At 41.9% G+C, this 13,227-nt stretch overlaps 1 protein-coding gene across 1 annotated transcript in view; it reads left to right on the forward strand.

Moving 5' to 3' along the window:
* MAPK1 (mitogen-activated protein kinase 1) overlaps positions 1–13,227 on the forward strand; it is an 806,732-nt gene that overhangs the window by 226,764 nt on the left and 566,741 nt on the right. Inside the window, exon 3 of the mRNA XM_069619984.1 lies at positions 6,614–6,803. Within this exon, the coding sequence (XP_069476085.1) occupies positions 6,614–6,803 (190 nt within the window). The remainder of the gene's footprint in view (positions 1–6,613; positions 6,804–13,227) is intronic.

Genomic DNA, 13,227 nt, shown 5'->3' on the forward strand with positions numbered 1-13,227 from the left:
CCATGATAGTGGGATTCCTATGGGGGTCTGGCACAGCCAGAATGAGCTGGGGAGAAGCTCACAGAACCATACGAGCGAGTGGGGACTGACCGCCCCGATGTTAAGCTATACCACCTAGTCTCCCAATCTCAATATGTGAGATATTGGTACTCGCAAGTGCCTGTAGCCGTGCATTTGACACTTGAGATATGGTCATCCCCCACTAACCTCAAGGCAGTCATCTTAAGCCGTACGTTTGATCCAGTGCGTACGACAGTCAATGCTTGGGCCAGGTTGTTCCATATACTGGAGCTTATGGTGCTTTATCATAAGACTATACCTTTCTGGGGTTGTCCCCCACCTTTAACGTTGACTTGCAGAAACCCTGGGGCGACAGCTCTGGCTTGGTATTGGGTGACCTTTTTCCGGGTGGGTTGTTGGTGTCCTATTGTAATTTTAGAATGTTATAGTTTCATGGCAGCGGCAAAACTGTTGTGGCTGATGTTCCCAAATGAACCAGAAACCCATCTGTTCATAGACTAAATTGTCATGTGCAAGGAGCCCAGATGATTAGTATCCAGACTGTATGGTCTGGTTCTGAATGATCAACCCACAAGGATTACTGCATGGCAGAATTGGGAACCTGATTCACTGATGTCCAGTGGCAGAGATGCTGCCTGCTCACTAAAGAGGTCTCCCTTTGCACCCGATATAGGTTCATTCAGTGTAAACTGTTAAACCAGCTGCACTATACGCCGGCAAAACTTCCAAAATTTTCTCGGGCTGCCCCTGATGAATGTATGTAATGGGTCTGTCCCCAGCTGATACTGTACATATATTCGGGCACTGCCTGAGTATTGCCTGTTTTTGGTGGATTGTCGCTGCAACTCTTCATGAAATCCTGGATATTCCCCCTACGTTGGCCCCTGTTGAGTACCTCTTGGGGGACCTAGGCAAGGTGTCAGTGGTTGTCGGCTGATTCTTTAATGTAGCATGTGTTGTAGCCAAAAGATGTGCTTCGTTGTTGGTAGTCAAAAAGTTTCTCAACACATTCAGAGTGGTTGCATGGTTTCATTTATACCTCGGACAAGGAGGAAATGTATGTATCCGCCATAGTGTCATCATGTAGGCCTAAAGACATTTGGACTCCCTTGCTTGTGATCCGGTGGCTGAGCAACGCAGAACTGATATGGGCGATGACGCACCTATAAGCACTGCTGTATAGTATAGTTTCATGTATGAAAGTCGGTATAGTCATGATTAATGCTTACATATGCTCAGTATGTTGCTGCCCCTGTAATTTCGTATGATGCTAAGCCTTATGTAAGTGTTTTTCTTTTTAACTACCCTGTAATGTTTGCGTATGACTTAAAAGTTGAAAAAAATAATAATCTGCGCTCGCCCCACCTACCACTCCATCAAAACCTTCATTCATACTTTTGTACGTAGTCTGCTGCACTGCTGTGCTAGCCTTCTCTTGGGTCTCCCACTCTCCTTTTCCCCACTGGACAAAATACTCCACTTAATCTTTAGAAAATTCCCTACTTTTCGCACACTTCACTGCATTCCCACTGGCCGGCTCTCCATGCGACATCGAGCCCTGTTCAAATTTCTAATGGTAGTTCATGAATCGACACATAGGCTTCCACCCCCTGACTGTCTGACACCATATTCTGTGATCTCGCATCCGTCACCCACCCCAGTCTGTTCCTCTTCCACCCTGTGCATCTGCTAGCTTTCCCTTTCACTCACCACTGGATTTTCCCATCCTCCCATATCAAAAATACTTTACCAACATCCATTACTTGAAATGTACACTCGAGCGCCACCTCATAAATGGCAAGGTGATTTCCTGTAGCCTAACACTGCATTTCATCCCCTCCTTCAGGCCCATGCTCCACTCTTCTGGGTTCACAGCAACCTAGAGCAATTCCTGTCCCTTGGATTACTGTGTGTGGTAGTCCCTGCTCCATTTACCATTGCTTTCCTCTTCTTGTGGTGGCCAACCTCTTTTGCAACAGTTTTCCTAATGTACAACACTAGTTGCGGGACTACATGGACTATTGTATGCTCGTTTTGAGTTTTGGTTGAAGTATACATTGTTCCTTCACTAAATTCCAGTGATTTCCACTAGTTCAATTAAGAAACCTTGGATGGTTGTGGTCAGCTGGATGAGCAGGGCAGCAAGCAAAGACCCTGATCCCAGATAAATAGACCAGCGAGAGCCCAGCTGAGGTCTGGGGATCCCGAGTAGAAATGCAGGCGAAGAACAGACTATGCAATTTGAGTGAATATTCGGCAGTAGTGACCCTGGTCAAGGGTCCCATATTTTGGTTTAAAGAAAGTGGTGGAAAAGGATCTGATTTCCTAAGTGCATCTCATGCATATTTACCTTCTTAGTTTGAGAAATTGCCTAGAAGTGGAAGCAGAACGTTTCTGTTGATGAGCTATACATTATCTTTTACAATGACAAAGTTCTCTTGCGTACAAATCCCTATTTCTTACCGAACATGCCTGTTGTCTCCCTGCCCATGGGCAGCGCTACATATCATGATTGAAGAGGAAGAATGGAGCAAGAGTCGTGATCCCCAAGAGACGCCAACACTAGACTGATTACCTATAAACCTTTTGCATAGAGCCTGTTGGTACCCAATGTGCCTACAAAGGGCCAATAACACCCAACCGATATGTTGAAGTTTCCCCTCACAAAGACCCACTCCACCACATGATGCAGCGGTGCCCCTCAGTGGCAGCCTTCTGGAAAAGGGTTACGAGAATGGTTTCCTCAATTCTAGATGCACCAAGGGATGAGTCCATTAGAGCTGGCAGTGCTGGGACTTGTGCATTCCTGTAACCGTAAAGCATCAACAGGAGAAATGGAGAGCACTACCCTTAGCAAATGCTATAGACCCGATATTGAGACATTAGAAAGATGAAACGGCAGCTGTGTACTGGGAATGGACTTAACCCATGTAGCAAGTGACACACTGTAAACAAAAATTATCTCAAAAGAAACTTCTTGATGCCCTTTTGGGATAATTCCTGGTTTTGCTACAAATTGAACGTTGCCTAAATCATGAAAATAGGAATTGCCTTGATTTATGCTAAATTAATCTACACTGTTTTCACTTTTACTTATTTTCAAATATTTATTTAATATATATTTTTTTATTTGGGGCTCTTGGCTAATCATAACCTTAGGCGCATACATATCACATACAAAATAAAGAAAACACTTCATAAATATAAATCATTCCTAAAAGTCACGACCTACAGTAAAACATGTCAATATTAAGTCTGCATAAGTTTGATGAAAAATTTCACAATGTCTAGCGCTAATACATATCCCAGCAAAACATACGAAAAGCTCATTTAATGGAATGTAAGTAATGCTGCAAGCTTGTAATTGGCTATGGCCACCGTGCAGGCATTAGGAAGGGTCAACATTTGATCAACAGAAAGGACTATGTTGGTAAAATGGGACAGTGCAGTTTCCTTCAAGCCATTAAGGAATATATTCACACATTGCTCCTGAATGTTCATAGCTAACAGCCCCATTAAAGTTGGATCTCCAGGAGCGAGAGCAGAGAGTTGTGTGAAAAGCTTACATTGCTGCATTACCAGTGAGATCTAATAGAATGAACACCCAACTCACTTCTTACTGCCTCTACTGGGACCGATTTGGGCAAACCTAAAATGGAACACTATTTTACCTTCCACGCTTTCTAGCCATACCACATATCGCTCTGATAATACCTCAAGACAATACAAAAGGGCAGGTACTATGCTTGTACAAAAAATGGACAACAACCCCATAACGTTGTTGCCACCTTTGTGCTATGAATCTCTTAATTATCGTCCACTTCCTCCAATTTTTAATGATATGTGCTCTTTGTAAAAGGATTTCAGAGGAAACGATTGTATAGGGAATCCTAATTATATATACCTATCGACCACTTACAGGGGATGCTACTCTAATTTCCAATCAATTTGCACTTTGCAGCAGGTTTATTACCAACTATCAATATTTTAGATTTTGCTTCATTGATGGTAAGGTAATTTGACAAAGAAGATCTAGCGAGAGCAGTAATAGAATGCTGCAATCCAATGGGAGTGCAACCGAGTAATAGTGTCGTATGCATATAGCATCCACGGTACCGCTTCATTGCCTAAATGTGGAGGAAAATTATGCAAGGAACCAAAGGCACAGTCCATGTCTGAAATATACAGATTGAACAGCAGGGGTGCCAAGATGCACCCCTGCTTCGATCCTCGATTAGTGGCTATATGCTTAGAAAGAATTCCCTCTTTATTTAAGGAGACGGTCACCTTCGTCTCACTAGTGTTCGAATAAAGTACAAAAGCATGATTTAGACACCAATTTCCAAGCTTGTCGCAATAATGGGCGGGAGACCGAGTTGAATGCCTTTTGAAAAATCAACAAAACAAAGATTCTGTTTCCTGTCCGGTTGTCTAAGGGTTTCTGCAGTCAAACAGTATAGGACACATAAGTTACTAGTCATACTGTGCCCCTTCCTAAAACCAGTTTGAAACTTGCTAAACAAATGTTTTTCTTCCGTCCACTGTGACAACTGCTTTAATAATTATGATGCGAATATCTTTAAGCTAGAATCGAGCATGGCGAGAGGTCTACAGTTGGAGGGGTCCATCCTGTCGCCCCTCTTATGAACCGGCACCAGGATGGAGTGCCTTCAGCTGTTTGGTATAAGACCACTTGGCACATCTCGTTGGAATACCTGACTTAAGACGCGAACCCAGAAATTACGATTTGCCTTTAAAACCACATTTGCTAGGATTCGTTTCAAATCGCACTGTTTGTTTGCTATGCTCGAACAAAGAGAAAATGGAGCATCTACGGAGGTAGCCACAGCATTCAATGTGGCTGACAGACACACAACTTCCTCGGCGATAGAACTGAGAGGTTGGAACTGCATAGAATAATCTGAGTCACTATCGCTGTCACTTTCAGAAAAGTATGACGAGCTTGACACCAGACATTCCAAATCCGGGGTGGTTGTGTGCCAATCACGTTGTCGTACTTTTTCGGAGTTCATTTTTTTCTTGGTTGCAACAGCCAAATTCTTCTGCAGCCCCAAACAGAGCTTCAATATGGAGTTACTGTTATCATTGGGGAGGAGCCCATGGTGCACTCACCAGAGTCTCTGCCCATCTCATTCATCAATCTCGCAGGAGATTCAGAGGCAATTAGTGTTGGCATTGATGTTAACATGGAGAGTGTCAATTACGGTCTTCGTGAAAGTGTCATTTTTGCACGTTCGCCTGCATTAGCAGGAACATCCTTCTTGGGTACCGGATTGGCACTAACTGGTGAGGACCAAGCTGTTGAGCTGCTGCGGTTTCCTTGTCTGTGCAGTGGCACTGTGCAGACCATATTTGCATGTTTTGTGCTTTTTAATTTCAATTGTGCTACGATTAGTCCAACAATAAAGAAGAATCAAGATTACTTAATCGCTTGCTCAAGAAACGGGCCAGCAATTAACCTTCCACCAGAACCACTATTTAACTGGAAGTTCTGCAAATATCCCAAATCAAAAAGGAACTTTCCTAATCAGCCTGTCCGCCATGTGCCACTGCAGACCTCAAAGGCTTTTGATCTATTAAGCCAGCTTCAACATCAAAGGTGGGCAAAACCAAGATCCATACGGACAAAGGGAGGGCCGGCTGCCCGACTGGAACACTAGAGCACACCGCGCCAGTGTAGGTTTTTAAATTCAATTTCCAGTAGCAGATAATGGAAAGTGAAAGACTCCAGCTATGTATCGCACGTCCTAGGAAACCAATAGGGCGTTTGGATTCACAACACTAGAACACACACCGCACACCTATTTTCAAATACTTAATTGTTGCTGTTTGTACATATGATGCAAATTTTGAATGTTTATGTGCAAGAAAATAATAAGTACAAAAAAATAATTGAACAGAGCTAGAGTGCTTTTTCAAGGAGGGCACATGGAAGAGAATTTATTTGCCCAGAATCATTATAGTCTAATTTTAGCTCAGATTAGAGCTTGTGTTTCAAAGTCAGCAACACAACCAGTAGGCCATGTTTCACAGTGTTAAACAAGATGATCTTCAATTACGACTTTTCTGCAGGATAGTTCCAGAAGTTTAAACTCGGGGCATGCATGAAGTATTTCACCTTTTCTGGATTTTAAACTTATTTTTGAGTGTGCTTGTATGTCTATCATGGGGCCTAGATATCGACATTGAATCAAGGACAGTCTGATTAAAAATATTTCAAAAGAATTAAATGTTTTTTCTTTCTAAATTGAAAACTGTTGATTCAACCAGTTCTTGTTTGCTTTGCACTGCATCTATTGTTTCGTTGTTGTATTCACAGTTGAATAGTCATGCCGGCTTGGAAGTCACAAAGGTTTTAGTTACTTTAACTGTTAGTAATTTGACTTGTGGGTTGTCCTATAAATGAAAGGCTCTTTTGTGGTTTGTCATTTTACACACGTCTTGTATAAAACAGTTGCAGGAGTCGTCTTTGAGCTGGTGCTATGTGAGAATCTATATTTGAGTAATGGTGTCGTTCAGTGGTTTGGTACAAATTGAGTTTTCATATTCTTTCCTTACATGGGATTGTTAGATACATTGTACAGGATCTCATGGAGACTGATCTGTACAAACTTCTGAAGACTCAACACCTTAGCAATGACCACATCTGTTACTTTCTGTATCAGATTTTGCGTGGGCTAAAATACATTCATTCAGCAAACGTTCTACACCGTGACCTTAAGCCATCAAACTTGCTTCTCAACACGACCTGTGATCTCAAGGTGAGTTTTAAACCCTTATAGAATACTATTATCTATCTTTCTGGTGCTTTGCTGTTTTCGGTGTCTAATCCCAGGTGCCAACCACTCCAGTGGCGAAAACGTCTGCCTGGAGAGTAGCTTTCAGTTTCCCCATACGGTGTAGAAGGACCTGCTATCGGATCATGTCAGATTGTTGTGTAGAATGCAAAAGTATTATTTATTTATTGTGATATAGTTTAGTTTATAAACTTTACAAAAAATGCAAATGTAAATATCTTATAAGCATAAAAGTGCAAATAAAAATCACATTAAGCATAATTTTTAAAACAGCAAACAGCTAATATATACCACATTATTACCTATGCAGCCAATCCTGTCTACAAATTATTCAATTGAAAACTATTACTTAAAATGTTATATCCAGTCTGCCTTCAATCCTCAGCCAGATGCTATACAGAGCAATCAGCAGGCGCTTACTGTTAGTATTAACACAGTGATTCCAGAACAGATCGTCCTTAATGTAGTTCCTAGAATGGACAAAGCCATCCAGTAGAGGGATAAAAGTGCTAGCCATCTCCGGGCATTCAGTCAAAAGATGCTTTGCTGTCTCCAGCTGATCTTGAACTTTACATAATCGGCATGTTCGCAAATTGGCAGCCAGCTTAATTTGTCTTCCTGTGACCATCCTTGTGGATAGTTGATCCAGTTTAAGTAGCAAAATAAACCGACTTAGTCTGGGTGATGGACAAATGTTCAGATATTTCTGAGGTTTCTTAAAGTCATAAAGTCTATATTGTACAAACTTATAGCTACGTAGAATGCAAAATGTTCAAGCCAAACACCCTGAAAAGCAGAAGGCCGCATTAGATCGTATGAAATGGAGTCCTCCATAGGGAGAGGGAGTAGGTGGGGCGCCCGAAACGCCATAGATCATTGAGGTTGAATCACCAAAGGGAGAGGGAGTGGGAGGGTTGGATTTGGACTTTAAGATGTGGTTGCTCCGGACTACCAGTTCGAAGTGAACCACAGGGGTTTTCACACGGCAGACTTAAGAACCTCAACATTGCGACCAAATGGCCCAGTGGACTAAAAGGTTCTATGTAATATTTCCGCTTTATAAAGGCTGCACATCAACAAGACCTTTTTGTGTGCATCCTTTAAAAGTGGAAATGGCACACTACTGGTGGTTTTTAAACCTCCCCCTGTACGCCCACACCACCACCTTTAAGAAGCCCTACCCCCTGGTGACCCCCTCCACCCCAGACACTGACTCATACACACAAACATGCTTACACACTCATGTTTACCCTTCCACACGCCACAGAAATTCCTTCTCCCCCACAGACCAACGCAGGCACTCACAATCTCGCACACCAAATACACTTACCTCGGGCACCCGCATCGCTCCTTTTTTGGCCCGGCCGTGCCTGTCCGCCAATGTGTGCTTTGCAGATGCTGACAGTTCTATTTGGAAATGCTCCTTGGAGCGGTCTCCGAGCAGTCTTTTCTAAATTGATTTTATATATATATTTCTGATGTTTGTTAATCTGCTTAGAATCACATGCTGTGCATAGTCCGACATCCAGTGGTCACTGTGAAGTATTTTTTTTATTTTTTATTTTTTTATTTGTTTTGGTTGCATAGTAATCTTTACAAAAACAATATAAAACAAATAACAGATCTTAAAAATACATACATAAAATGTTGGTTACATGGAATCGAATACATTCCTTATAATACATCCTAATACAACCAAAAAGTATAAATGGTTTATACATCTAAATGAACCATACTAGAACAGAATGAAAAAAGACATATAAGATGCATAAGCATACAAATTGTTGTAGCTGAACTACCTCCCTATAGTTCACATTTAGCTTTTAGAAAGCGCAGTATGGCCAATTGAAGTTTGACCCTAGATCCATACAACATGTCTTTCCATAGGGCAACCAGATCAACATTCTCTGGGTTAGGCACATATTTAATAAAGTAATCATTGCGTGCCGATCTTGGACCCAAACGTTGTGTCAACAGGTGTTGTAAAGTTACTGCTCCAATGTCTAAATCACAAAATAGACATTTAACCGTTTGCGGTGGCAAGATTTGCCTTCTAGTCCTGATCTCACCTGTATTAAGGACATTAAAACGAAAGCGCATAAATTCCTGTCTACGACCTTTGCTGGGGAATTTTATGAGAAGGTTCTGTTACAATTTTTTTATGACTGCCAGCCAAATGCGCATATAGTTTTTTGCTTTGTATTATATCAACAGTGTGATTCCAGTCTGCGTGCTGGAGAAGTATCTTCACCTTGGTAGGGTTGTTGATAAGCAGTTCTTTAGAGACCCCAACTAATGCCAGTACTTCATGAACCTCTTTTTCCAAATCGCATACTACTACAGAAGATTCCTTTCCTGCAACAAGACACCGTCCAAGGATTCCATATAGAGTGGATTCTTTATTTACAAACAGTTTGCTAAACAAAGGGACTCTACGCCAGAGAATTACGCTTGAGAGGGAGTATAGCCCAGTTCAAAACGTATTGCTGCTAATGGAACACATTTCGGAAGATACCAAACCAGTGACCTTAGCATATATGCTTCATATTTAACAAATTCGCTCCTAAACCATGACGGAACCAGTTCCATTCCGTAGCTAAACTGGGCAATCGTTTTACTATGGTACATTTTTATAGATGGTAACATTGAACATTTCCCATATTTGCAATCAATTTTGAGTAATTGAGAAATCGGTGGTGTCACTTTTTTATCCAAATAGTTACGTAAATTGACCCTGGTGACAGTCTAAAAAATGGGATAACCTAGGTACCTGAAGGCATGACATATGGCGAGTTTGACGTGATCCAAAAACCATGCAAATTTTGCTGGCCTTTTCCTGTAACGGAGTTACATGATAAGTTTTTGTCTGATTTATATCTAAAGCATTGTCCGCCATGTACTTCTTAAATGCAGACAGAACTCGTTGCAGGCCCATGGGTGTTAAGTCAAACAATAACACGTCATCTGCATATGCAGTCCACGCAATCCTAGTACCTTCAACTTTTGGTGCCGCAAACGATGCCTCAATCAAGTGCGGACCAACATTAGACCGGTACAGACTTAAAACAGTAGGGGGGAAAATACACCCTTGTCTGAGACCGTTTGCTGTATTTATTTCCTCTTATAAATTGGGACCACATAAGATACGTGCCAAGTAGTTGGAAATACCTTGGTAATGACAATGTTCTTAAACAGTAAAAAGAGAATTTTGGCCCAGAGAATCGTATTACCTTTGAAGACCACATTAGCTAACATATTAGGACCTGGTGCACGAGAAGACGAGCACCTAGAGATCATTCTTTGCACATCCTGTAAGGAGAAGGGGAGATTCCATGGACATGAGAAGATCTCTTCTGGAACCACCCAATTACAAACTGAAGGTTTATATATTGAGCCAAAGTGGCCTTCCCAAATATCCGAGTATATACTCACAACTTGTTCTTTGGGGTGCGCCTACCCGCGTCTATTAATTAGGGACCACAAATGCCGATTATTGGTTTTTGAGAGTGCCTCCAGTATGTTTTCTGCATCTCTCTGCACCATGTTTGCTTTTAGTGCACGTACCCTATAAGTCCATTGTTTTGCTTTTTTGATCATTTCTCCCAGAGATTGAGTAAATGGGAGTTTCGGGAGTTTACGAATCTCACGATTCCTTTCTTTTTTAAGCTGATGGATGACCGGATCAAAAACATGGGTGCGAGTGGTGCCTTTTTTCGAAGATCTCCCAATACCTTTTGTCCCAAGGATATCCTCCCTGACATAGTTGTTAAACTCCCCATGTGCATACATCAAGTTCTTTTTTTCACAGCCGTATTTGTTAAAGTCCTCAAAGACCTTGTTTACCTTTTCAACATTATCCAAGTGCCAGTTTATTCTATTCCTAGCTGAGTTTAGCTCCAACGTCAAGGGAAGAGCACAAGAGGATTCCTGGGAAGGGTGTATCCTCATGGTGAGTTTGAGGATACTGTGGTCACTAATCAAGGATGGTATAATTTTAAAATCAAGCAAAGAGTATCTTAAAGACGTGCTTACAAAAATGAAATCTATGGTAGAATATTCATTTCCATGAGACCATGTGAAAGCACTCAAATCCTTACCCAGGTAATCATTTACACAGACTAGGCCCCAAATTCTCAAAGACATTCCACTGTTGGCTCTGTATTTGTTTCCTGGATGAACCAGGGTTATAAGAACATGTGCCCGCATCTGAGTTGAAATCACCCATAACCATAATATTCAGAATTTGATATGCTGTTTGACACTCTTGAATAATTGCGTCAACCATACTAATGAATTGGTTTAGATCTAACTCAGGACTCCAATATATGTTAACTACCAGTAGGTAACCAAGAATAACTGGCAGTGCAACATGTAATAGCATGGCTGGCGATACATCCTTTGAGGAGAGAAAACTTTCAGGCACTTAAAAATCATGGTGTTTTGTATCGCCATAAGAAGACCGCCAGAAGGCCTTCCCCTGGACTTTTTCTCTGCTGTTGTCTGGTTTAGACTATACCCATCCAACACCAACGGAGAAAGAGCCCAGGTTTCCTGAATACAGCAGATGCTAGCATCTGTAAGGAGGCGTAAATTTTCGGACTCTGTCCTCAAAGGTTTATTGCCTCGTGAATTCTAGGATACCACTGAGAATGTTGGCTCAGATTATGATTTCACATTCAATACCTGTATCTTTGCTAAGGTCTCAGTTAGTGTTTGAGTAAGCCATTTTAGATCTGCCTCAGAGGGTTGTTTCTGTGTGATGGAGCCCTCCCCTTCCTCATAATGCATGTTAGAATCAACGTTCGCATTTTCAGAGGACTCGACCTCCACTCCTCTGCTCATCAATTGATTATTGAATGGTTCTAAATCAAGTCCAAAGGGGTGGAAGGCGTCTTTTTCTGATGTGACTAGATCCATGATAGCCTGGGAAAAGAATACCAGTCGTACACAGTCCAATCTCAGTGGATGTATGAAATCAACGAGTTTGATATCACCTGAGGAGATCATAGAGAGCCTGGGTATTTCACTGAACAAGGTTAGAATTTGATGGCGATTCAGAGAGGAAGAACCCCCCTGCGAAAACATAGAATAAAGCATAATGCTAGGGCAATCAGTGAAGGCTGGCGGTCTCCAGTCCATTATGTTAGTCCATTTATTTGCCATTTGTTTAGGGGATTTGGCTTCCCTCTCTGTCCTAGGTACAAACCCGGTAGTATTCGCCACCTCTTTATACAGTTCATTGCTGGGAACCTGTTCCTCCGTCAAAAGCGCCTTAAAGTTACCCTCCTCTCTATGGTGTACAGCTTGTACCAAATTCATCCATGCTTTGGGGACCAAATTGGTGGCTTCCTGACCTGATTGGGTTCCATGAGCCGTCTGCGAGGATGAGACCTTCAGCTCCCCACCCTGTCCAACAAAGTCTTCCGGATTCCGTGACCAAATATTTTTATGTCTGCCCAGTCCATTGTTGGCTGGGATGACTGTAGACCTTTTGTTTCTCTATCTATATGACGGGTTCCGATACCATCCCCAAGCACTCCTCCTAGATTAATCTTGTTGCCACTGCTCAGACTCCTTACCTCAGTCCAATTTTGGATATCTGCTACGGTTGTGCCTGCCCTCCTTGAGTCTTCAAGCAGATTCTGTAATGCCTGTCTTACTAGGATTTTGATATCCTCACTCAGAACCATAGAGGCTGTCGAGGATGACATGAATTCCCCCTTCACACTCCTTCCCAGTGTTGCTTCCATTATATGTGCTTCCCCTCGCTGGTTCTTCCCCCCCGTGTTAGGCAAGTGCCCCTCCCCCCTTGGCATTTCAATGGTTGCATTATCTCCTTTCTTCTTCTCTTGCTCAGCGGGTAGGGGATTATTTATTACATGTTGTGGTGGAGTAGAAGTATGAGTAGGCGAAGAGCTCGTAATCTCTTAGCTGCTCAGAGAGGCTTTTTTGGAGTTGAAAAAAAACTTAATGTCCATCTTATCATTTGCAACCGTGGCATTTTTGTTACAGTTAGATCTCTTTTTGACATTTTTAGACTCTTGGACTGGTTTGCCCCCCCAGTTGTTTTCTTGTCAAGAGATTTTTCTTTTTTATTTGTTTCGTCTTTTTTTTATTAGTTGCTTACATACCTGTACCTTTCCCTTATGAGTCATAGCATCAATCAAGGTGTCGGATGCTTCCCCATAATCACCATCTACAATTACTGAGTGGCTAGTAGGACTTGAAGTATGATGATCCAACTCTCCTTGACTAAAGTTATTTGGTGCCTCCAATTCTTTCAATTCCAATGCTTTTTTGCTTTCATCGTCCAGTTTAGAAAGGTCAATACAACCTTCAACCGCCAGACCACATATATCTTTCAGATTTGCATTGGAATTGTGAATTT

Source organism: Ambystoma mexicanum, chromosome 10, assembly GCF_040938575.1.
Source record: "Ambystoma mexicanum isolate Mex_15411 chromosome 10, UKY_AmexF1_1, whole genome shotgun sequence".
NCBI classification, from domain to species: domain Eukaryota; kingdom Metazoa; phylum Chordata; class Amphibia; order Caudata; family Ambystomatidae; genus Ambystoma; species Ambystoma mexicanum.